The sequence below is a fragment of the Meleagris gallopavo genome, chromosome 2 (assembly GCF_905368555.1).
Source record: "Meleagris gallopavo chromosome 2, MGAL_WU_HG_1.1, whole genome shotgun sequence".
Lineage (NCBI taxonomy): Eukaryota > Metazoa > Chordata > Aves > Galliformes > Phasianidae > Meleagris > Meleagris gallopavo.
In genome coordinates this window covers 15,088,150-15,114,177 of record NC_139405.1, presented here as the reverse complement: position 1 = coordinate 15,114,177, position 26,028 = coordinate 15,088,150, and the positions used below count along the sequence as shown (strand labels likewise).

The window sequence follows — 26,028 nt, the reverse complement described above, 5'->3', positions numbered from 1 at the left end:
GAGATGATGGCTACTTTGTGGATGCAAAACCATAGATTAACAGGATATGTTTTAGCATTACCTCATGAGACAGGTAAAAGGCAGCAATTCCCAATGGCCAGAAGCAGCAGAGCATGGAGAACACAGTGAGGCCGAGATGATCTCTTGGTGGCATCATTAAGAAATTGTCTTCACTTTCAGTGTCACTTGAGTAGTCACTCTGGAAAAGCAAAAGAGAAATGTGGAAGTGCTGATTAATGATATTTTTTCTCCTCTTTCATGGACCAAGTCTGTGATCGTCCACTCATAGTAACACCACCAATTGCCCCAGGACATTTCCAAAACAGACCTCTAGCACTCATAGGGGATAATTTCTGGTGTCTCATCTTGAGGTCTCAATCACGCACATGGTCAGTTCTGGGAGCATTTGTACTCTGATACTTAGGGCTCACACAAGTAAGTGTCAAGGGACTAGAAGACAACGGGCTGTCAAGCAACAGCAGCATGCAAGATTGCAACATGAAAGATGTAATCTCAGCGAGGTCCATAGTCATTCCCTGTGCCAAATGAGCTGCTCTCTGCAGCCTCCACAAAACAGAAAGAGGACTGTTGCACAAACTGTGATTGTGACAGTGGACGAAGAAGAGAGATAAACTTTGCTGGGAGAAGGGCAGGGTCTACTTCCCAGACACAGAGAAATTCAGAATAAAAAAATCAGGTCCCTGCATTATGCCACAGAAAATCATTCACGCGGGAAGAAGGTAGAAAGAATAACTTCTCTTATGATATAAATTTAAGATGCAATTTCTTCACATTCTCTAAGTACCTCTGTGAGAGGTAATTTCTGATCAGACAGCTCTGGTGTTTAGCAGAAAAAAACACAAGAAACCCCAGTAAGTGAAAGCAGAGCAGATGAAGAGCTGACATAAAGTGCAGATTTTTAACAGGGATGGTGATGAACACTTTTCTGCAGCTGTAATGGATTTTCTATTACACCAAGCCCTTTTTAAAATTGAGGCTAGCTATCCCTAAAAGCTGTGTGCTTTACCTAAATCAAGAAGCTGTGAGTGAGCAAAGGCTCTCTAGACAGTCTGTCCTGGGTGCCAGTGGCATGGCATGATGGAGGCTGGACTTGGTGGCCACACAGTCCCTTCCAGCAGAAAAATGCAGTTCACACTAGAGAAGTCAGACAATGAGTTCTGCTGTGAGCCACGGCTGCCTGCAGTCTTTGATGGATTTTCAGGAAACAGCCCTTTTGGTATCACTCCTTTTTTCCCTTCAAAGCAATCATTTCAGTTGCACACATGCTGCATAAAAAACTAATCTCTGATATGGCCCTTTGAAATCTGCTTCAAATCCAGATGGTTCGGGAGTCAGTTTTTGACAAGGACCAACTCAAAGTAACTATAAGATAATATGTGCCCTATTTCCCTCCTCACAATGCCTATTTTGGTGACGCAGTGAACACAGAGCCCTATTCTGACCAGCACTCTGCATCCCTTTGCTCTTCTGCAGGCAGTCTGAGTTCACCTAAATGCAGCAGATGGTGATGGCAATGTGCTGGATGGCAGCTCTCCCACCAATGGTTGTAGTTTATTACCGCTCGCCTCAGCACACTTACTTCTCACTGAGCACCATCTGGCTGATGCTTCCTTAGCAGGTTATGCCTCTAAAACCTGTTGCCATCGTGGATTCTTTTGGCCTGGCGGTGCTTTATTTATTTGCCTGTTGTTTTTTTTATTTTATTTTTATTTTTACCATTTGGAGTTTTGCAGTTGCTCCCATTCACTTTTAAAGGCATTTAAACAAAATCCATTATCCTGACCTGATCCAAACTCCTCTTGCTTCCCCAGCTCCCAGACTAACAAGCAGCGTCAGTCAAGCAGCCAGCTGTCCAGAATGGGCTCACAGGGCTCTTTCTTTGCTTGGAAAGCTTTTCATGCTTGACTTTACAAAGCCAAAATGTTTCAGGAGGAAAAAAGTCCTTGATGAATATGTCCAAGACCATTCTTTCTCCCGTACCTCTGGATTTTGATCAACTGCTCATGATGCTCTCTAGACACCCACAGCCAGTCTATCTACAGTTCATCAGCAGCATGCATTCAACACATTGCTTCTGAAAGGGGATTACCACAGACAGCAATAAACAAATCTATACAAGACCAGGCCAGCTGCCATAGTCTCCTAAATCACACTCTTTATCCTGAGGAGCAGTAATAACAGCCATAAAATAAATATCCCTAATCTGAGCATGAGTGACAGAGGCTCCCATCCAACAGCCCTCTGCATCCATTGGAAGTTACTCGTGGATCACAGCACTCTTGTGACTTTGCAGGTTGACCAGCTGCCACAACAAGATTAGGGAGATACCTCTATTCCCTGAAGCACATTAACTGAAAGAGTAACATTACACAGCTCAACCTAAGGGAGTCAGCATCCACCAATGTCCCCTTTTTGTCTTACAGCTGACCCACTCCTTTGGCCTGTTAAAAATTTGTCTATGAAGGCAAAGGGACATAAAGTGTGTCCTACGGAGTTGGGTCAACGGTCCATCAAGCCCTGGGCCCTGCTTCTGACGGCAGCAGCAGGATGTACTCTTCAGGGAGCTTGTGTAAACCTGGACACTGTGCATCCACTCCTTGTGCTCTTCCAGCATCCACAACTGTCGCTTGAAAGATATTAGCAAGAAAAGTTGTACCAATCTCTTTTAATATCTCTCTATGGGTTCTTTGTCCATGAGTCAGTCTAATCGCTGCCTCACGTGTGAAGAAAAATTCTCTATTATCTGTGTTAAGACAGCTCCTTCAGGTTTCCCCTGCTTCTACTATTGCAGGTTTGCTGAGCAGCTGGTCTGCACTCATCTTGTACTTCACCTTCATGATCTTGTACAACCAGAGGACTTCAGATCCCTTAGCTTTCTCCTCTATCAAATGGAGCATCCATACAAAAGAAAGGCTGCAAAGGTAGAGAAGGTCTGCATGACAAGGTGTGTGAGGAGCGTGAAGGCCCCTGAATTTGCTCAGTGCAAAGCAAAGGAGCTGAGGGGAAGCCTCGTGGCAGCTGCAGCTCCTCACAGGGAGCGGAAGGCAGTGTGTCAGGGTAGGGGCAGCTAGGGGCTAGAGACAGGTTCTTTGTTGAGAGGAAGGTTGGGCACTGGTACAGTCTACCCAGGGAAGAGGACATGGCATGGAACTTGCCAGAGTTCATGAAGCGTCTGAACATCGCTCTCAAACACTGGGTTTGAATGGTGCAATGTGAAGCAGGGAGTTGGGTTAAAATCCTCACGGGTCCCTTCCAACTCAGGATATTCTATGATTTTGTTGCTCTTATCTATCTCCTTCAGAAGTGGGCACCACAAATACATGTCCCACGTGGAAAGCGAATTGCTGTGAGCTTTCAGACATCAACAAAATGCTGCTGGTACGCTATCTCATCCCTGATAACATTCTTTACCATATCCAATATTTTGCTGACTTATCAGCTTGGCCTCTGCACTCCATGGTCTGAGACCAGTTTCTTCCCCAAGCTGCAGCTCACAGATACAAGCTCAGCATTGAGTCCACATGAATTTCATTATTTTTCCATAAACATATTTGTTTTCATTTATTTACATTGAAACACATCTGCCACTCAGTTTTTGCAGCCTTTACAGAGCTTCTCTCCAGGGGGCAGATACCTCCCAGGGCTGTTCAAACACACTTTCTAGATTTCTGGTCCCAGGGAAGGCTGAGGGCACCACAGGTGTCAGGGGGAAATTCTTCACTCAGAGGGCAGTGAGATACTGACACTGCTGCTCAGAGAAGCTGTAAGTGCCCCATCCCCGGAGGTGCTCAAAGACAGGTTGGATGGCACCCTGGTTTTCAGTCTGGTGCGTGATTTAGTGGTTAGCAACCCTGCTCATGGTCTTTAAGGTCCCTTCCAAACCAAGCGTTTCCATGATTGTATGAGTCTCATCCCAATGCTGCCTGTCCCATACATGGAACTGGTTTTACTCAGCAGGCCAGCATCACTCATTACTTTCTCTTGATTTGAATTGGATATAAAACCAGTTGTTTTGCATACTGGCTCAAACATTAAACCTGCATTCTGACAGGGTTAAGAGAAAATGTGCTTGTCATGGAGTTTAATTCACATAAACCCTCTTTGTGGTCTTCTCTTTATATCACAGGAGAGATACAGCCAGGAGGCGCTTGGATATGATGTGAGGAGCAGCTAGATGGAACAAGACATGTCTTAGGATTCACTTTCCATTTCTGCGTTTTTATGCTCATGTCAAAGGGATGAGTTCTCACAGCAGCAGCCAGCAATTCATAGAGAGGAAAAAAAAAAAAAATACTTAGCTTGAAAGCCCAACACTTCTTTTCTTCTTTCCATTTATTTCACTTTCCAGAGACTGTTTCAGACATTGTTGGGAAAAAGAGATTTAAGAGAGAGTTGAGGTGTATTCTTTTATGTGACACATATGAATAATTCAATTTTCTGCCATCAATAGCTTGGTTTTCTCTAAATAAGCCATCTATCCAGGGACCAGAAGGAAGAGTAGCCAGTGTGTTAATATGACAAATGATGTTTCTGGATAGCACTGTATTTGCACATGAGCTCTAACAGGAGGATATTTCAGCTAGGAACTATTACATATTCCACTGCCACCACATTTGACAAGTTGTCTGTCTATTAATTGTGATGTAAAGGACTCATAAGATATTTATAAGAGTTCCAGAGATACCTAAGTATGGAATCATTTGATTTCAAGGATTGGTAGAGAAAGAAATTTAAATCTTTGACAGAACGCACAGCATTCTGCTTTCATGCCTGGTGAACGCTAGAGCAAAATGGGGCTGTGTGTGCTAATAAGAGCTGTTTCAGAGATGGTTTTCTTTGCAGATTATGATTTCCATATGCAGTCTGAACATCATTACACCAGGACCTGAGGAACACTGCTGGTAAGGAAACACAAAAGTTAATGTGCCCATAGTGCTGCAGCAAGCAAAGTGGCAGGATCACTCTGTTGCATGCATCCTGCTCCTCTGCCACATCTCCTGGGATTCTTCAGAGTCCCCAGACTTGGGGAGAGGAATAAGATGCCTTCTTGCAGCCAGGTTGTTGAAAACATTGATGATCTGAACAAACCCATTCTGAAGAGGATGGCAGGCAACAAAGCAGCAAGCCCTGCAGCCTGGCTGGGATGTCACTTCAAACCAGAGCCACACTGCTGTCAGTCAAAACAGCTGGCTTTCTCCAGAGAATGTGTCTGTGGCAATGTTTTTTGCAGGAAAACAACAATATTTCTGTTGTCAGAAGCCTAACTGCCAGTGTTTGCTCTTCAAAAAGCAAACGCTGGCTGAAACACACTGAGCTGCAGTCCGTAAAAGGTGCTCCTTGCATGTGTCCATGGACTTAAGTATTACACAGTGGAGCTCATTACAAAGGGCTGAGTTGGATTTTTCCATATTTCCAAACAATTAAATACCCAGCTGCAACACCTGCTAGGCAGATGCTTTGCATGAACAAATCAGTGCCAAAAAGGGAACAACTCAGCTCCAAGCTTGTTCTGTCCCCCTGAAAGACTTTCACAGAGATGTTCGACTTGGGAATCCACTCACCTTGCCTGGGTATGCAGGGCAACGTGGTAGCCCCCAGCTTTCAAGAGACCAAAAGACAACAGCTTTTCTGCATGAAGCTTCCCTCTTTGCAAAGTCTTGCAAAAGGGTGATCTTTTTGTTGTTCCCCCCTGCCCCCCACCCCCAAAGGAAATATCAAAGACAAAGAAGCCTTATGAGAACTGAGCTCTGATCAGTTCCTATGAACTGTGGCAAGACAGTGTGGCAAGATACTCAGCAACATGCTGTGCACCCTGGATGAGGGAAACAAATCCTTTGAGTTTATCAGTGCAGAAGCAAAACCCTACACCTCTCCTGTATTGTCTTCTTGCTGTTCTCCTGAATTCTACTCCCAGTCCCTGTACAGAACCTTTTCACTCCACTTTGAATGCATTAGTAATTTAAACAAGCATTTGCTTCTTGTCCGTAATGGGTGGGAAAAAAGCATTCTACTGGACCAGATGCATGCTGTGTGATTCAGATGCTGTATTTCTCATTTGAACAGATAGGCATTTTTTTTTTTATGTAGTTAATGGTGCAGCATGGTTCATTCCCCTACTCAGTGACTGCTGTCCTCAAACAATTTTTTCCCATTCCTGGAAAAAAAGAAAAGGATGTACAGCTACATCTCTAGTAAACCTCTGTAATACCTAGCCCAGGTGTCCCTCATGCATCTGACTCTGTTGATACAGCATCAGTCTAGGTGGAGACCATAGGAGCACCTTTCTGCTGGTCTTATTCACTTGAGCACATTTCTCCTAATCTTCCCGTAGTACCAACTGCAGAATCTGGATCTTCTTGGGTTGTAACCATTTACTCCACATGCTGAGAACCCTCATGCTGCGCACAGCTACTCAGTAGGTTGTTAATGTGGGTCTGGTTTTGCAGAGGTGTGAAAACCAGAGCACTGCACTGGGCTGGCTATGCAGCACCAAAATACAGGCTGAAAATGGGCTAGGAGGAGAGGCTTCTAGCAATTCTAACAATGCACATGTTTCTAGTCAAGTAGGTCCTTCCTCAGACATTGCCTCATTTTCTTCTCCTTCCTTCATTCTCCTGGTGGAAGAGAAATCACACAGGAAGCTGTGTGGATGCACACTGTGTACACACTTGCCTCCCCTGAGCACCTTATATGAGTAGGTCAGGATGAGCATCTTCTGTATTATTCTCACCATAACACAAAAAGAAGGACCCTGGGAACACAATGCACACACTTACAGCATGTTAAAACATTTGCAGAGAGATAGGGAGATGAACTCTCTTCTTTCCCTCTGGAAATCTGGGAGAGGAAGGGTGATGCCCTTTCCCCAGACCTTTACTTTCATAGGAGTTTTACTAGGAAATCTTTTCTGTGGAAAGCCAATCCAAGTTCTGTGGTTCCAATATATTAAGAGCCCTACAATGTAAAGACACTTTAAAAATCCCACCAAGAAATGAGAAAACATTTTTGGTACAAAATATTTTTTCATTGTCCTGGTTTTTTTTAGCCCATTCTCTGACAGTTGACTCAAGAAGGTCTTGCTGGATTTGGGTTGACAGTAATCATAAAGTCATTAATGCTGGAAAAGATCACTAAGATCATTTATTCCAACCACCAACCCATCCCTACCATGCTCACTAATCACATCCCTCAGTGCAACAACCCTACAGCTGTTGAACATCTCCAGGGACTCCACCACCTCCTTGGGCAGCCTGTGCCAGTGCCTCATCAGTCTAAGAAGAAATTTTTTCTAATATCAAATCTGAACCTGCCCTGGTGCAACCTAGGGCCATTACCTCTCATGCTATAGAAAACAAAGTATTTTCTTTCTTTCTGCCTCAGTGTTAGGCCAGATGTGACAATACATCATTAGGCAGTTTCGTGCCTGCTGCAGTCACTTGCATCACAACCACTGCGTGAGGAAAGCTAGAAAAAAAAAAAAAGGCAGCATCTCAGCCTTTTGTTTTGATTTAAAAAAAAAAAAAATGAGGCTTCCCACAAAGCCAGCTTTGAAATGCTATAGAAGGGCGTGATTTGAGCTAACACCACTACAGGCCTCAAACATAAACTTCCTGTCTCCCTGTGGAGGTATTGAATACCGCATTACCAGCGCACACTGTGAAAAGCACCTCTCTCTGCTTACCTGAGCAATACAGAAAGAGAATCAAAGAGAAGTCAGCCTCTTGCTGAGCTGCCCCTGCGCAGGGTGACACGCTGATATTAAAGAAGGTGAAAATAGAAGTTTTAGGGCCTATTAGCATTCAACGGAGAAAACCCCGCAAGAGAGAAACGCGGGAAAATAGCTTCCTGAACTCCTCTTAGACATTCAGGTTGAAGCAGTGTTTTTGCTCCAGTCAGCCAGATGGGTTTTGCTAGCTTAGGAGTCTGTGACTAATGATGAGAAAGTTCAGGGATCTGCAACAGCATGGGCACCCTCCACTCCCACTGGCAAATCTGTGTTGTCTTTGGGCAGCTAGCACAGCCAGGATTTTCTGAAGTAGAAAATGCACCATTTAAGAAAGAATGAAGTTGATTTCCAGTATGCCCCATTTGGAGAACAAAATTTATATTACTTTAGTGCGAACAATCAATGAAGCACAGGAACCTAAAACAAAGCATTGCATTTGGAGCCTAATGAAGTGTTTCACCCCATCAGAAAAAGTCTTATTCAGGCGCATAGGATTCGTTGTGGCTAGAAACCCAAAGACTCCTGGTTTTATGTTAACAGATGGACAGGTTTAATGTTTGAGCCAGAATGCAAAACAACCAGTTTTATATCCAACTCAAATCAAGAGAAAGTAACAAGTGATGCTGGCCTACTGAGTAAAACCAGCTTCATGTATGGGACAGATGCTTCAGGCCTCGACTTTCCCAGCGTTTAAATGTATGGGTCTTCTTTAGTTTATGACCAGCCTACTCAGAGCCTACATTAGCCTCTGCAGAGCCAGGACTCCACCCTGCAACTAAAGTTGAGCAATTGCACCCTGTCCTGGCTGGAGGAGAGAGCAATACATCTGAACCCATGAAAACCAGCACCCAGAAGCTGTACACTTCAGCCCAGACACATCCTCCCCCACAGATCCCATGTGACATCTGACCTCTAGCTCCTGGAAATCCTCCTCCTCCTCCACATCATAGGAGAGGGTGTGAATCTTGATGTCATCAGCTGAGAGATCGATGAATTTGCTGTCTGGGTACTCCAGGCTGTCCTTGGTAGGGGAACGGTCCTCGATGAATGTGGTTTCGCAGCACTCTGAGTTGATGCTCTCACCCCACGAGCGCAGCACATTCTCCGAGTAGAGGATGATGTTGGGACGGTAATGGGACTCCACGGTCTGCTGCAGCATGTTGGGATCCAGGAGCTGCTGCACGGGGTCATTCCTGCCATTCTCCAGGCAGCTCGGGGAACTTCCCGCTCGGTGGCTCTGATACTGTGGGGTTGGGTACACTGACACCAGACCATCTCGGCTCTCTGCTACTAAGTTCCTTGTATTAATTAAACCATTCCTTTTCCCGGCCTCAGCAATCTTATTGTGCATGAGCACATTGTTCTGCTCAATCAAACCATCCATACTGGGAGGTGTCAGAGAGCAGGATGGTGGTCTGTATTATGTTGTACAGTAGATATAGGTCACATTGGGGCAGTGGCCTCCATTGTCCTGAAGAAGAAAGAAAATAGACACGAAGGTGAGGCTGTAAGTAATGAACAACACATGAAAGCACCCAAATCAGCTTGTCTTTTATACTAGCCCATGAGAAAATATAGCCTCATATATGCACACACCTTGACCTAACTGTCCAAATACATCCCTATTTGAAAAGGCAAACAACTTATAATATACCATGAGGTGAATAGGAGCAGGTGGCAACGTGTGGTGACAGAGGGCTTCTCGAGAGGTCTTGGCAATAGTGGGCCATGCAGAGGAGGGCTACGAACTCCCTCCATTTTCACATATACCCTACAGTCATTCTAAGGACAATGTTCCCTTCCCAAAGGAAGTGCTCTGATATGAGAGATGGGGAAAAACAAAACAAAATACAAAGACAAAAGACAAAGAAAGCATTTTCAGTTCTGGAAAAGCTGCAATTACGAAGAGCAGGGCAGATGATGCGTTCAGCTGTCATTCTCCGCAGCCAACCTTCAACCTTGTCAAGTGCTTTGATGCCCCTTCACAACATAATTGCAGGAAAAACAAGGAAGCAGCTCCCTTTAAATTAACTTTAAAAAAAGCTTCTTCTTCCACAGTCTCAGAGATTGACCTGTGATGACAGAATTAAGGTCTGTGATGAGGCCAGTCAGCAGGCCCAGCCCCATCCAGATTCACTTAGAAGAAATAGAGGCACAATTTCTTGAGCCTCAGGACCTGGTTGTTGCATTTGTACAAAGGAACAGTGACTGTTGTCTATTTCTTCAGAGAACCAACCCAGCTTCGCTTTGTGTGGGCTGCACTAATGTATGAAGATCAAAGATAGTTCAAAAGGTTAAAAGTACTGTTTCCCAGCCCAAATACTTTATTACTGTTTTTGCTCATGTGCAACTGAAAGAAAATGCTTTTTGAAATGTGGATGTATCCATCACAGCAACAATAAGCCTCTGGCTTGCAAGAGACATTTAAACCATTAAGAGCTGCTCTTCTGCTCATACACCAGGAATGAAGCAAGAAACTCTTTTAATGTACAAAAAAAGCTGACTTAAGTGTGTTGCAACACCTGCATTCACGGCACTTGGTTTAATATGTAGAAAACCTATTTTGCTGTATCGGTAAATAGTTTAGAAGTTGTTCTAGGTGAACTGACAGGAAAATTGCACAAGTGAAGATACACCACAGTGGGATCCTGAGGAATTTACGCTGTACCTACTCTCAGTCCCAAATTTGGAGAACCTGTTGGCAAAATCACACCAATGTGCAAATTAGCCTTGAAACTTGGACTATTTCCCAAAGGCTTAGTCCTAAAGACTGAAATCCCTCTTAGGAGCAAGTAGCCTGTCTTTCCAAAGAAGCCTTCTTTCCTTGTGTGTCTGCGCTAAATGAATGGAGGACCACACTATCCTTCCATTCATGGCGGGATTACACTGAATAACTAAGCTTGTGCCAGCACAGACATATTGGTAAGGTGTAGTTGATTTAGAAGCAAGCAAGCAAAGTTTGGCAGGTAAGAGCGAGTGGAGAGATCAACATGTCACACATTTGCCTCAGGACTGGTACTTGCAGAAATACCATCTTCCATTCTGCAAACATAAGACCCCACAGAGCAGTGCCAATGTGCACGGTCCTCTGTAGGCTATTGAGCAGTTCCATCATTTAGGAGTCTCCAGAGTGGAGACTAGGTTCCAGTGGAAACTAGTCACAAACTAAGTTGAGAATAGCTGTTGCTTTATCCAGGTTTGGTGGGGCCACTTGCTTAGATGATCCATCTGTTATCTAACAGTTTGCCCACAGTCATGCCTATTCCTTCCCCTATCAAAGAAACAAAGAGAAAATACTTCACCAAAAATTACTGATTAAAACTCAGCAAGTAAGTTCTCTCAAGTCTTTGCTGGATTCTCTTGAGACAGTGAAGAAAGCATGCAAGGCTCCCTGACATGCAGCACAAACTGTTAACCCTGCTAAAGTCAGAGAGACTTCACTTGGTACTGCAAACCTTCTCAGAAACATTCTGAGTCCCAGCATTTGTTCAAGCAAGCTGAGATCAGCAGAAAATTTGCTATGGTACTGCCACAGATGTAGTAATGGGAAGATGTACAACCCAAACAGACCTCCTCCCAGAAAAAAAAAAAAAAAACACAAATAAACAGAGCAATAATTTGGTCACTACATCAATGGCTGAAGCAAGCATGGTTAGGTCTCGTATTCTGATGTGCTCACATAATTCCAACAAATGTGTACTGCCTGACTTGAGTAGTACTTGGGAAGATGTCTTTTAAAGCAGCTTTATCTGACAGTGCTTTTTAGCTACGCTGTCAGATTCCCTTCATGTTTTTTTCTACATTCACATATCATCCAGATAACGCTTGACTTCGGAAATGCAGGTTTCACCCCAGGCATTTCATTGACAGCTATGCCATCTTCATGGAAAACTCTCACTCTGGATTGGTACAAATGAGAATCTGCACACATCATGACACCAGAGCTAGCTAGTGCATTTTCCTCATGTAATTTTGAGTAGTAATCTTGCTCCATCTTGGGAGGGTTGGACTTTGAGGAAAGGTCACTGTCATCTCTTTAAAGATGCATGGGACACTACAAAGTCATTGGAAATAAAAGCCATCCTTTAGTTCTTCTCACACTCCTCAAGAGTAAGAGGAAACAAGTAAAGAGAATACATAGGGAAAAATGCTTCAGCATGTCCAAGTGACATGAGACATGGGAGCACTTCAGAAAATCAATAGGATTGCCTTGTCAGGATTTAGTAGTGTCCCATGCCACTCCTTGCTTTCCATTTTTCACCAGCCTGTGTGAGACAGGAATCAAGCCCCTTTTGTAAATGACTAATTACAAGGAAGATATTTGAAAAGGTAACTTGATTTCAATGCCTTTGGAGTGTTGACAGGTAGGATGCCATAAAGTCCTGAGAAAGAATTCTTCATGACGTCTTTGGAACTCTACAACTGATATCTCCACTATTCCAAAGACCTAAGGACAGCTATGTACAGACTCCCTAGTCATCCATACCAGTAAAGTATTAGCGTGGCCAACACCCTACCCTGGCTTCAGCCTGTGCCCTCTCCTAGGCAATATCAACTCTGAAGTAAATAAGTGCCATGCATGTTCCTCAGAAGCATAAAGGACAAAACCACCTTGTCTTGGTAGGTAAGAATTTCATGGTATGGACACAGCTATAGAATCATTAAGGTTGGAGAGACCACTAAGATATCGTGACCAACCATCACCCCATCCCCACCACACCCCTCCATACCACATCTACACAGTTCTTGGACACCTCCAGGGATGCCAACTCCATCACCCCCCCCGAGCAGCCTGCACCAGTGCATCCCCACTCTTTCTAAGAAGAAACTTCTCTTAATATACAACCTGAACCTCCCCGATGCAACTTAAGGCCATTACCACCATACCAGTCAATGCTGGACCATTTATCTTGCAAATAACAGGACGGATCTTAGTCTCACTCAGTAGATAGGAGAGAGCCTGTGGTGTTTGCTTAATCCTACCACAGACCTAAGCATTTATCTGTCCAGTGCCACCTGACATGCATTTAAACCAGTTTAGTAAACCAATTTTGCAGATTCTGAATGACACTTTCCCCCTGGGATGGGGGAGGGAGAAAGAAAGCATCTGAAACAAGGAAAAGACAAAACAAGAGACATCCTCCCCACATATAGCTCCTCCAGTAATATGGCAAATGCATCGCTCAAGACATTCTCTCTGGGGTCCCACATAGCAGCACAGCCTGCACGCCTCAGGGAAGGGCAGGAAATAGAGATGGGATGGCAGCATTCAGTCAAGGAAAATTGTTTATCCCTTATGTCATTTTGCTAGTTGGCTGCTTTACCGCAGCCTGACCCAATGTTCTCAGCCCTGCAACTGTGGGGCTTAATGGTAAGGAGCTGGTGAGACTCTTATACCTTTCCATTACACCACATATATAGCTAATAATAATAATAAAGTGGTATTGATTTTTCTTTTCCAGGTGAAAATCCTGAGCAGCTGGCCATTAGGTTTAAATCAATAGCACCTTGATTGCAAGTGCATCTTGATGCACAGCTGAGACAAGGTCAATTGCTGTCTGGGGAAACTGAGAAACTGTTGAGGCACCCAGAGATTCTTCATCAATAAAAAAGTGGGTTTAAGGCTGCTGTCAGCCAGAAATGAAATCTCACATCCTCACTGTGGAAAGTGAATCTCCTCTGGGTTTTTCACTCCCCAGCCACTGGCTGAAGAGAGTAAAATCACATTCCCAAGGCCTTTGTTTCCTGCTGCTATCCTGGTGTTGATAGGAGAATTAGACTCAAAGTTTGGAACTCACTTCACTTACTGCAGGCACTTGAGGATGTTCCACAGGAAAAATTAATAGCAGTTATGCAAGGTGCATGGGTCAGGACAACACAGTACACTCATGCACTACAACCAGAAGGATTAATGCAGTAGAAGAGTGATACAGGAGAGTAACAGCTAAGGGACTAGCACGAACGGAACAGTGTCACAAAAGAAAAGGAAAGGTGCTCACCTGTCTCTGAAGATCAAGGCTCACAGGAAAGACTTCAGAAGGGAGGGATCTCTAGCAAGAGAACCTTCCCCAGGGATAGTCAGCCCTTAAATGGGATCTAAGAGAGGTGCAGCCAGGCTCCGCTCCCTGCTGGTCACACAGCTGAATTGCCTTCACCTGTGCTCCCAGGGCCGACCTGCCCTTTCTCCATGTGATCAATCAGTGGTTCAGGCCATAACTCAACAGTTCCCATACTCTGCACCATCCTTTTGTTAAGAGCTTTTCCTAACCTGGGCCAGACTCGTATTTGTGACTCAGATGTGTAGGTAGGAGCTGCCATGAAGACCGTCCCAGTTTCCAGCTCCGGCTGAAGGATTCTGGATGGCAGAATGACTGAGCAGACAATCTGTAATAGGCATCTGAAGGTAGTCAAAGGATGCCTTCTCTGCAGGGAGTCAACACTCAGAGCAAAAAGAGCCCCTCTCATTGCCTCAGACCACAGAAAGGCTTCAAAATGATGCTGACAGGAAAACGAAACTCATCAGAGCCCTTTAAATAAGAGAGCAGTTCAATTTGCTCCAAGATGCAGAGTTAATTTAACTGGGTTGGTTCAGGTTTCATTTATCTTCACACAGTTTGAGTTTCTCCCCACAAATCACTTACTGGTGCTCAGGCCAACCAGAAATAACTCTGCACTTTCAGACTTGAGGCTGGAACCAGAAGAGAAAACTAAGTTCAAGATGATGACAAATACTAGGTCAAACTTCAATCTATTTTTTTCCTTGGGGATTATAAATTTTCACCCAGGTCTCCGGCATTAGAAGCAAAGCTATTCATTATTTCAACTTTTTTTTTTTTTTTTTAATCCTCTATTTCTTGGTTTGTTTGGGTTTTTTTTTTTCCTCCCCTCTGTTCCTATTTTAATAAGTAGCTGCAGCCAGTGCCAAGATATCTCATCTGCAACGCTGTGGTTTATTAAGCTATCACTTGTGTGACGATAGAGCCCAGCTACTGTAGCTGCAGTGAAGGCTGTGCTCTGCTGGGCGCTCTGCACACTCCTCTGCTATGGTGACAGTGGCTGACAAACTAATTAAGCAAAGGGTGTGAGACAGAGATATGCAAGCTGCAAAGAGGGCAAGGAGAGAAGAGCTAAACACTGTGCCCCGGGCTCTGTCAGACAAGGAGCACAAATCAACTCTGCTACTGTACATTGTCCCCAAATTCCTTTCCTCTGTGACCCAGTGGGATGTTGTTGCCCTGCCATGAGGGTCTCCCCTTCACACAGCTCTAACATGGCCTCAGCTTCTCTCAGCTTTCTGGAACACCCTGCCATCTACCTAAAGGTCAGCGTGAGCAAGCAGCTTGCTTGGAATCATTGACTAATCAAGTTTGGAAAAGTCCCCTATGATCCAGAGTCCAACCATCAGGTTACCTCTGGAGAACTGGACTGTGGCTGAAAAGCCCCAGCCCTTTCCCCGGAAGAGATAAGGAAGACATTTTTCCAGGCAGAACAGCAGCTACAAGGTCTCGCCTGGCTAGGGGGGACCTCATCAACTCCAATGCTTGGTTTACTGACAGGAAGGCTTGCAGAGGAAGGTAAGCCATGCTGAGGTGGAAAGCAGAGTCCTCATCAACTCCCAAGTCTTAACCGTGCCATTCTCAGAGGATCAGGCTCAAAGAGCTTGTGCTGTTCTGAATACAAGGTACAATCTTTGTCCCAGGAGGACGGTCAAGCACTGGAAAAGGCTGTCCACAAAGGTTGTGTATCCTTGGAGATTTTTAATACCCAACTGGATGAAGAACAGCCCCTCAGCTGACACTGCTTGAAGCAGAAGATAGGACTGGAGGCTTCCTGAGGTTCCTTCAAATTGAGTTACCCTATGATTGAAACCTCCTTGTTCCTAGCAGATTTCTACCTGCCTCCCATGCTCCCAACAAGACATCCACTGCTCCCACGCTTTCTTCCTTGCCCCTGAACTGCCCCACAACTATCAAAGCCAACCATGGGGTTTCATGCTAGTTCCCAGCTGCCAGCATGCAAAACAGTGGGCAGAAAGCTTTCCTAAAGAGCTGCAGCCTAATAAAAAACCGCATCTAGAATTTGGAGATCACAGCTCTCCTGGTGCAATTCCTCAGGTGTCAGGATCTTTTAACACATAATGCAATAAGCTTTAAGGGGTTTCTAACATCTAGAAACTACAGCAACACATATGGACCTTTTGCTTGAGAGAAATCAGTATGGATCTGGAGAGCTGATTACAAAGTGAAATACTTCAGGAAAGGAAGGGAAAATCTTTCCCCTTTGTATTTTCCTTCTTTGATTCAGTAGGGCTCATTATAATAGGTTTTGTTTTAAGGAAGAGCTGCTATTTCAGCAGCTGAAATTCCTTTTGACCTATTAAGTAAACTACAGGGAGTTTTGTTAAGCAGTGCAGCTAACTCACACTGGGAAAGTTCCAAAAGCATGCATTAGTGATACCTAAATGTTTAATTGCTAGCAGTAGAAGTAAAAAGACCTCCCTGCTATTTTAGTATCACCAATAAGCAGCAAATCCACCCTCCTGCCCTAAAAAAAGTAGGAGTTTGGGTGCAAATAAATGCCCAAGGTCACATCAGACACAGAAGCAGAGCTGGAAATAAAATCCAGGTCTCTTGATTGCCCGTCCAGAGGTATATTTAAATCTGGAAAAAATTACCATATGCATATTAGGTCTGCCTGAATAATTGATTGCTTGATTCAGTGCTGAACCAAGGAATGGGGGTAGAAAGGTGGAATTACCTTACGTTGACCTGAAACAAAAAACATTACCGCTGCAACAAAATATTTCCTTTTGAGCAGATGGAAGCATCTCGCATGAGCCAAAATGAATTATAATGTTTCATTTATTTATTTTTAATTGAACAAACTGGCTTTTAGTTCAATTTGCCTCGAGTTGCCTCCAATAAAAGATGACACATCCAGGCTTTTCCAGCCATCCTCCTTCCCAACTGATTTTGACAGCTTCAACTATTTATTGAGATCAGTCCAAACTCACAACTTCTTTCATGTGATGACAGAGCTGCACTTTCCAGCTAATAAATAACTGACCTGAATAACGGCACCTGGCTGTAATGTAAATAACCCTCTCTGTTGTGGAAGGCACCAGTATAAAAATACCTTGCCATCTGCACAACCTACAGCAATTACTTTCAAAGTGAAAGCAGTCAAAAATCAGGCTCTGTGCCTTTATAAGCAAGAAATTCATTTCACCAATGTAATCGGGGAATGCTCAGTGTCAGAAAGCTATTATCAGCTCCCTAACCGTGCCTGGACACGTGAGTGCTGCAAATCAGCCTTGATCAAATGGTTGGCAAGTCCAGGGCGAGCCTGTTACAACCAGGCATAGGGCCATTTGACAACCCCAAACACAATGCAAGTGTATCCAAGCTCACAACAGCCCTCTGGCACCCCCACACCCCATCCCATTACTGAGAAGGCAGAGGCATGAGGAGTGATTCTTGCTATAAAAGGCATCTCAACAGATGGCCAAACTAACATTTCCTCTCCCTCCAGCCATCCCAAAAAGTTGTTCTGCAAAACTCTCTAATTACATCCAGCCCAATAAAACCAACCTTCACAAAACAATACGTACAGGCACATACAAATGAAACATCTCCAGTCAGTACCTTGAGCAGAGCAGTTGGGCTGAAAGACCTGTATGCAAGTGCAGAAGGCAGTGCTGCCCTTTGTTTTCAAAGCAAGTGAATACAGCTGTGCTCTGGGCTGTGCAATTGCATTCTTAATTGTTTAGAGTGCCTTCACTGACAGAAATTTCATCTAATGTGAGTCAGAGTCACAGAACTGTAGGGGTTCGAGGGGACCTCTGGAAATCAAGTCCAACCCCTTGCTGCAGCAGGTTCCCTACAGGAGGTTGAACAGAAAAGTGGCTAGGTAGATTTTAAGTATCTCTAGAGAAAGAGGCTCCCTGGGCAGCCTTGTTCCAGTCCTCTGTAACCCTCACAGTAATGAAGTTCCTCATATTTGTATGGAAGTTCCATACATGTTTCAATATGTGCCCACTGCCCATTGTCCTGTTACTGGGTGCCATTGAAAAGAGCCTGGCCCCATCTTTTTGATTCCCCACTTTTAGATAACTATAAGCATTGATAATATTCCCTCTCAGCATTCTGTTTTCCCTAGACTGAACAGCTCCCACTCTCTCAGCCTTTCCCCATATGGGAGATGCTCCAGGCCCTTCATCATCTCTGTGGCCCTCCACTGGATTCTCTCCAGGAGATCCCTGTCATTCTTGATCTGAGGAGCCCAGAACTGGACATAGCACTCCAGATGTGGCCTCACCACAGCAGAGCAGAGGGGGAGGATCACCTCCCTCAACTTGCTGGCCACACTCTTTGTAATGCACTCCAGGGTACCATTGGCCTTCTTAGCCACCAGAGCACACTGCTGGTTCACAGCCAACCTGCATGGTCCTTATCTTCAGAGCTCCTCTCTGGCAGACCAGCCCCTACTGTTTACAGGTGGTTATTTCTCCCCAGCTGCAGTGCTCTGCCCAAGAGGGGAAACTCTTCACCTAAGACCCACACTGATCATGCCAAGCTTGGTGCCAGAGCAATTAATCTCACAGCCTTAACCACAATCCTTGCTTTGCAAAGTGAAAGTTCACACATAGCTTCTAAGTGTATGCAGGGAATGTGTGTACAGGCAAATATCAACCTCATGACATCGCCTGGCCCTCTGTCTGCCTGTTGGCTGAGGCTGGTGCTTCTGTGTGACCTCAAAGCCCCGTAACCATGCTGGCCACAGAAGTCAGCATCAAAGTGTTGCTCCAGCATTGACCCCACTGACTCATTCAGGTGTCATTCCTGATGGGTCCTCTGTATACTCCACTCTGCAGCATTGTTCCCCTTGCCACACTGTGTTCAGGAAGCAAGGCACAGCACAAGGCAGCTATCTTGTGCTCATTCTGAATGTGACACACCATCACTATGCTCTAGGCTGGGAGTTAAGGCCTTCCTGAAATAGGATAGAAAACATAGGGAGGACAGAGCAAGGAAGCAGCATGGTGGTGCTGCCTTTGTGCAAAATGAAGGTACTTGTTTCTCCTGCCCCAAGCGAAGCACTCCAGGTCTGTAAGTCACTTATAGTAATGCTCCTGCAATGCTATGGAATTGCTAGTGCCAGTTCATCAGGGCGAAGATGATTAGATTAAGCAGCCACTTACATTTGAGGCATTACATTCACTTACATTCAGAGCTTGAAGAAAAGCCCTGCATCGTTCTCCCTCTTTGCCTTTCCCACAGAGAAATAGATTTCCACATGGGAGGCACCAGTTCTGCTCCACATCACCTCCATGGTCCTCAAGCCACATGCAATGGGGAGAAGGCAGGTTGTTTTTTTGTTGAGCATGCAGGAATAGGAGAAGAAAGGTGGGTGGATGGGGTAGATGCCCCATGCACTGAGCAAGAACTGCATCAGCTACTGCACACAGCAGGAGATGCTGAGCACAGCTGTGCTGCAGGACCTGCTGCCAGGTAGAGTATCTCATGGGACGAGCAGGGGACCACTCAGGAGCTCCACTGTTTGATCATCCCATGATTATCTTCCAAGAAAATTATCCAGTTGCAAATGTAATTTGCAGAGATCTTCACTATCCCTGGGGATTTGCCCAGAGAGGCTGTGGAGTTTCTTTCTACGGAGATATTCAAGAACCCTCAGAACATTTACCTGTGTGACCTACTGTAGGGTACCTCCTTTAGCAGGAGGTTGGACTTGATCATCTCCTGAGGTCCCTTCCAACCCCTGCAATTCTGTCATCCTGTGATTGACTCTGTGATTTTTGAGGGGTCTGAGCTCTACTCAATCACAGCACACCGAGCCACCTAACCCCACTGAACTCTGCTCAGAGTCCAGTGCCCTCATGTGAGTGGTCAGCTCATTCTCATGCCACAGCAACCTGAAGCCTCGGAGCTTAAGGACAGAAATAATTTACAGCATGGATTTGGATGAATGGTTAATAAGGGAACTTTACACATCCCGGTTTTATATAGATACACACACACAGATACACATTTACAGTGATGCCGTGTTTAAAATTGGGAGTGCTAAAGGCGTGCGTGGAGTCATACCTCTCATGTACTGCAGCACTATTTTAAAATGCAGCCTTAGTGGTGCAATGAGAAGAACCAGAGTCCCTCGTTCTTCCAGTGCTGTGACACAAAACTCTCAGCACTAAACCTTTTGTGCCAAATCCAGTGGTGGTAGCAGTCATTTCACCTGCATCCTTGGGGTCGCTGACATTTACATCAGCTGGGCAGCATTTTGCTGTGATCTCATTGCAGTGGTTTCCAGCTTCTACCAGAGAAAGAGCATTGAGAGGTATTTGATTTGATGGCCAGGGGGTGTGGGCTCAGCCACACGCTTACACACACACAAGATTCATTCTGTTCTGTCAAAACAAAGTCATTGAACATGCAGAGGGTTGTCCTCCTGTTTTTAAATCTCTGCAGTTCTTTTCCTCTTTTTTTTCCCCCCAATAGCACTGTACGCTGACCTGGATGAAGTTGAGCCTCCAAAGCAAAGAAAACAAAACAGGGAAGTCCCATCTGCAATCTTCATAACCAGACAACCACTCTTACAAATCCTCCAGGACAGAGGAATTTATGACTGACTTGTAAACGTCTACAGACACGAATTCACAGTGCAAAGACAAAAACCCTTGCCCAGTGAGGCTGGTGCCTTTTCTCTAACACTGTCCTTAGAAGGCAAAGCGTTTTAAATCCTCACGCAGCATTCACCATGTGAAACGTGTCGTGGTGGTGCCCGTGCACACCACTACTGCATTACATCTGCATTTGTATAGCGAAGAGCCTCGCTGAGATTGGTCCCACAGCTTATGGTACTGGCGATGTGAGACATCTGCATGCCCGCTTCCTAAGGGAAAACTTCATTCCTACAGATGCCTTCATATGCCACAAACCCTGACATGACCTGTCGTTACCAAACTGCCAAAAAAAATGTCACTTTGGCCAGCAAAATGAGACGTGGTTTATTCTTTGGAGCGAAGTCATTTGGAACTAATATAGAGAGCATCTAAACGCAGCTACTTTGAAGCTGATAGCTCATTAACTATAATTAAGAACAAGTCATTTAAATACATGAACATAGAAAAGCGCATTCTCTGCTCTGGCTGCATTCTATAATACACAATAATCCCCTGGAAAGTACCAGTTAAGTCATCTTCTCAGCTTTAAGAATATCAAAGCATCTTTTAATTGTCAGTAATGCCCTGTTTACAATGGATTAATGTCTAATTATTTGTGACTTGAATATTTAATCTCTTGGGAAGTTCAGATCTTGTTGGTTGGTTTTTGTTTTTTTGGGGGGTTTTTTTTTTTTGGTGGTTTGGGGTTTTTTTGTGTGTGTGGTTTTTGGGGGGGTTTTGTTGTTGTTGTTGTTGTTGTTGTTTTTGCATCACTCTCATTACACTCTGAGGCTGCAGCCTCCCCTCCAGTTGTTCTGAAGAGGTGTTCAACAGATTGCTCTCTGGAGCAACTCCTGCCAAAGGGTAGCTCCGTGATTTTAGAGGGGACAAAGCCAGTCTCAGACAGAGCTTTGCACATCTCCTGGAGCACAGCTCTTGGGGCTGACACCCTACCAGCCCTGCTCCAGGAGGGTTTGCGCTTCTGCACTGCTAGTTCCAGAAAAGTCTCAAAGCATTGCCAACCTGGAGGGGGTCCTTCCCTTGTGGAATTCTTTAGTGGTACCCAGAAGGAAGGAGTGGGCTTCCCCAAGGTCACCCCTCTAAATAGTGGGGACGGTTCCTGCCTCCTTGCCTGTACCCATCCCTCTCTCCAACTTGGCTCTCATTGCCCACAAACTAGAGGCTGGAAAGGGAAAGAAACCCAACCCAGTGTCTCTTGAGCGGAGCTCTGAGGGCAGAGGGCAGCTGCGGCTGTGGGCAGCCGGGCCTCCCGCAGTGCCCGGCTCAGACCGTGCCCCGGGGCCGTGCCCCCCCGGCTCGGCACGCCTCGGCACGGCACGGTACTTTACCCCCTCCGCGGGGCGCAGGGCAGAGAGCGAGGGATGCTCCGCCACAGCGAACCGGAGAGGATTTCAGCAGGGAAAGGAAAAAAGGGGGGACCCCACGCACAGTTTCCCTTCCAGAAAACTCGCCAGGTGCTCCCCGGCCCTGGGAAAAACCCGATCGCTCTCCGACCCCGCGATCTCGGCTGATGCGGGACACGGGGAAGCACCGCCGCGGAGCGCACCGCGCTGCCTTTAGGCAGGATCCCGGCCCGGGGGCGGCCGCGAGTCCCTGCGCTCCCCCGGGGACCCCTCTCCGCAGCGGCAGCCGTCGTTCCTCCCCCCGCCCTTCCCCCGGCCCCGGCTCCGTGCCGCGCTCCGAGGGTTGGCGATGGGGAGGTGCGGCGCATCGCTCCCCGGAGATGCGGTGATTGGGGAGTCGGGGGGGCGGGGGGGGGAGGGGGTCACTCACCTCCTCCTCCCTGCAAGGTGACCCGCAGCGCGATCCGCCCGCCCGGGGCTGCGGGAGGGGCAGCGGGGCTGCCCGGGCTCAGCTCCCGGTCGCGGTGCCCGGTAGCATCCCGGCGGCGGGGGACAGCGGAGAGCGGGGCCGGGCAGGGCTGAGCCGCCAGCACCGCCGGGCTGCACTGTGCGCGTAACTCGCGGGGAGGTGATGGAGGAGGAGGAGAAGGAGGAGGGAGAGAGGGAGGGAGGAGGGAGGCAGGCGGAGGGAGACAGGAGAAGCAGCCCTGCGTGGCAGCGGGGCCAACTTTCCTCCTGCAGCACGAGCAGCTTCACAGCCCCGGGGGAAAAGACGGAACCCTTCCCTATCTGTCCCTCTTCCTCCTCCTCCGGGGCCTTCCTCGCTGCTGCTCCCCACCTTCCGCCTCTTTTCTCCCTCTTCCCCTTCCCTGCGCTGGGCACCTGGACCCCCAGGGAGCTGGGAAGGATCCAGCATCTCTGAAGAACTTTATTTCTTTTTTCCAGCTGTTTTTCAGTACGGCAATGAGCACACTGGGCTGCCTGCTGCAGTGTTGGGGGGTGTGTTCCCTGTTTTCCTAATAACCATGGATAAGATGGGAAAACAGGGTTTGTTCATTCCTCTTTCCATCTCCAGCATACCCGCTGGCCAAGTAATTTCCTAAAAGCTTCTTTGTCACCACTTTTTGTGATGCTTTAACATCTATGGCTTAAAATGCGGTGGGAAGATCCATGCCCAGTTCAGGTGATTGCTGTCCTTCCTCACTGCAGGGAGAGACACAAGGCCTTACTTCCCCCCCATGTGTTCTTGATGTCTCTATTTGGGGTAAGGCTGTTTTAGCTCTCTGCTTGCGTACTGTTCGTTCTTCATACTCTCAAAATATCCCATGCCAAATCTTTTCTGAAGGAGAGCATTCAAGATTTATAAGACACACTAAAGAACTCGTGCTTGTCTCAGGGATTTTCAGCAGGAAATCCCTCCAGCCCCATTTTCCCCTCTTTCACAACATTTTAGTTCTCTCACAATGAGCAATGAGCCTTTTCCATCCTCTTGGACCAGAGGAGCCCATCACTAGAGGATCGTTCATTTTCATCTCACAAAAAAGATGGAAACTGAAAACCTTGTCTCTTCTGTAGAAACAAAATAAAAAAGCTCAGAATAATATTTGGGAACATTCAAACATTTTTCTCCTTTTTTCTTTTTCTTCTTTTTTTTTTTAACATTCCACAAACAATTAGCATTTTTGCTTTGATAGATTTAATTCTATATATCTATCTCTGAAAGCTTCAGTAAGCAATCCTTTCCTACAGGATACCCTTTTCAGCAGAGCTCGGTTCCCTGATGGAAACTAAAACCATGAGGTCTTGGAATACTTCTTCCAGACAGTCCTACAAGAACCCTGCAGGAACCCTGGTTTGGCTAACTCAGTAATACCATCTAGGATCCTCTCTTACACAAGAGACACCCTCATCTGCAGCATTTCCACTAGGGTTTAAAAAAAAAAAAAAAAAACATAAATAAATCTCCTTGAAGTATGGGTCTGGATGAGGCAATACCTTCCTCTATCTGCATGGGAAAATCTGCATTAGGGCAAGTATTGCCATCAGGCCTGACCATCCTTTCTTTTATTCCCACACTCCATTGCCTTCACCCTCTGATCAGACATCTCAGGGTCTGGACACAACTTGGCTCTGTGTTGCAGCCCTGGACACAGTGCAGATGATGGGAGATAAGCTAGGCTAGCTCTGTCATCAGCCTTCCCTGAAATATGAAAACCCCAGAAACACATTGTCCATCTGCTATCTCATTGCTGGCAGGGATCAGCATCTGGTAGGTGAGAAAACTCCCTCCTGGTTGACAGGTTGGCCTCAGCCCTTAAAAGAGAGTGATTTGTGTCCCTCCAGCCCCTAACTTTGTTTTCAGTGTCTCCCTTCAATATTCACTCAGTATAATTCCTGCCTCCCTCTGGACTTCAGGGAGGCTTTAAGGAAAATAGTCTCTTACTGTAATAGACATTGGATAGGATAAATATGAAAAAAAATAGTCCCAAATTATGATTGCTCTGATTCTACAAAGTGCTTTTCACCTTTTCTTTCTCAGGAATGGAAGCCTGTGAGCTGCATTCATTAAGCCTCAACTGAGTAAGACTTTTAGGAAAAAGACTGTCTTTCTGTTCTGTTCCTACCGGAGCAAAACTGTAGGGGTGCTGGCTTGCAACCAAATATCTTCTAGCTGCTACAGTGTAAATCCTTATCATCCAGAATTACTGTTACTGACTGGAGCTATCAGCTGGCTTGGACGGCTGGCGAATTCCTGGCAAAACACTGTTTCTTCTTGACTGGAGGAAATGGCAAGATTTCCAAGAGGGTTTGTTAGATTTTAATCTGGAAGTAAAGCATTGCATTTACCCAGAATGTTTGATTTTCTGTCTTTCAGGCAACCCAGGATCCTGTTTGTTTCCCCTCACGCTTCCAAAATGAAGTGTTTTCCATACTGATATCAAGGCAAGGTTTGGTATCAGCATGAGAGTAAGCATTTTCTGTAACACTATCGCTTCCACCTTTCCCATTCTTCGTGCACCAAAAGTACGCTCTTCATTCAGTGCAGGGAAACCATGGAAAACCGTGATAGGAAAACCTTCCTGTCAGTGAGGAAATTAAGCCTTATTTGCTTCACGTGAGTTTTGCAGCAGAAGCAATTACTGGAGCAATCACAACCCAACAATGACAAAAGTTGCATCTATCCTAGAAGCATAGAATCAGTTTTGTTGGAAAGACTGCTAAGATCATCATGTCCAACCATCCATCCATTCCCACCGTGCCCTCTAAACCACATCACTCAGTGAGACATCTAATCTTTTCTTGAAAATCTACAGGCTGGAACATACTTCATCCTCTGTTGTCTTGTCAATATCTTCTCTTGCCAAAAAAACACCAAGGAAGGAACTAACCTGTGCTCTAAGAAGCATTAATCAAGCTGCGTCCCTATTTGTGCTAAGCTTGCTATCAATTGGCCTATTCTTGTTGATGTTCTAAAACACTCGTGAGAGCTGCTGGGGGAGATGTCAGGCTGGTGTCCCCAGCTATCCAAGCAAATCACAGGTCTCCCGTGTGGTATACATCCTTGCAGGGAAAGGAAACTCTGAGTAGGAAAGTAGAAAGATAAAGAGCTGCAAGCGCATCACTGGGCTCTAGGAAGAGCAGCAGCACCACCTATCACCAGTGAAGGAAGGGAGGACAAAATGCTGCTCCTTTCCACAGTTCCAGTATATGACTGGAGCCCAGACCTTTGAGATGATCAGAGATAAATCATCTCCTTCAAGCAAAAGAACCTGTCTTAAATTTTCCCTTGAAAACTGCTAAGTCTCCTCCTTACTTTACTTCTGTGATACCAAGGGAGACAGAAAGGAGAACATTTGGAAAACAAGGGCTGTGTTCTGGTATCCAGAGCAGCAGCAAGCCACAAAAACACAAAAAAGGACATGATTGAGCTGCAGGAAACTGAGTTCAGAAGAGTGTAGCTCTTACGGCTTGCAGATCTGCACCCTAAGGGTTTGCCTATCCAAAATCCCATTGGTACCATTGATACTGATACTGGTGTCTGAACTACATGTCACTTGGTTATAACTCGGGATGATGATATGGAGCAGTTGGGAAGCAGACAAAAATGTGCAATCTGATCCTGCCAAAGGCAACAAGGATCTTTCCATTTAATTGGATCAGACCCCAAAGATGTAGCCAGGAGTGCTTTTAAATTTCTGAGAAAGAAAAAAGCTGAGGTGGGGGTGCTGAAGTTTGTG

The 26,028-nt window shown here is 45.7% G+C and overlaps 1 protein-coding gene across 1 annotated transcript in view; it reads right to left on the bottom strand.

Moving 5' to 3' along the window:
• SYNDIG1 (synapse differentiation inducing 1) overlaps positions 1–22,452 on the bottom strand; it is a 61,994-nt gene extending 39,542 nt beyond the window's left edge. The window contains exons 1-3 of the mRNA XM_085219046.1: positions 22,221–22,452; positions 8,658–9,218; positions 62–199 (exon numbers count right to left, since the gene is read on the bottom strand). Coding sequence (XP_085075172.1) covers positions 62–199; positions 8,658–9,131 — 612 coding nt within the window. The 5' untranslated portion in view covers positions 9,132–9,218; positions 22,221–22,452. The remainder of the gene's footprint in view (positions 1–61; positions 200–8,657; positions 9,219–22,220) is intronic.
• Positions 22,453–26,028: the final 3,576 nt, after the last annotated feature.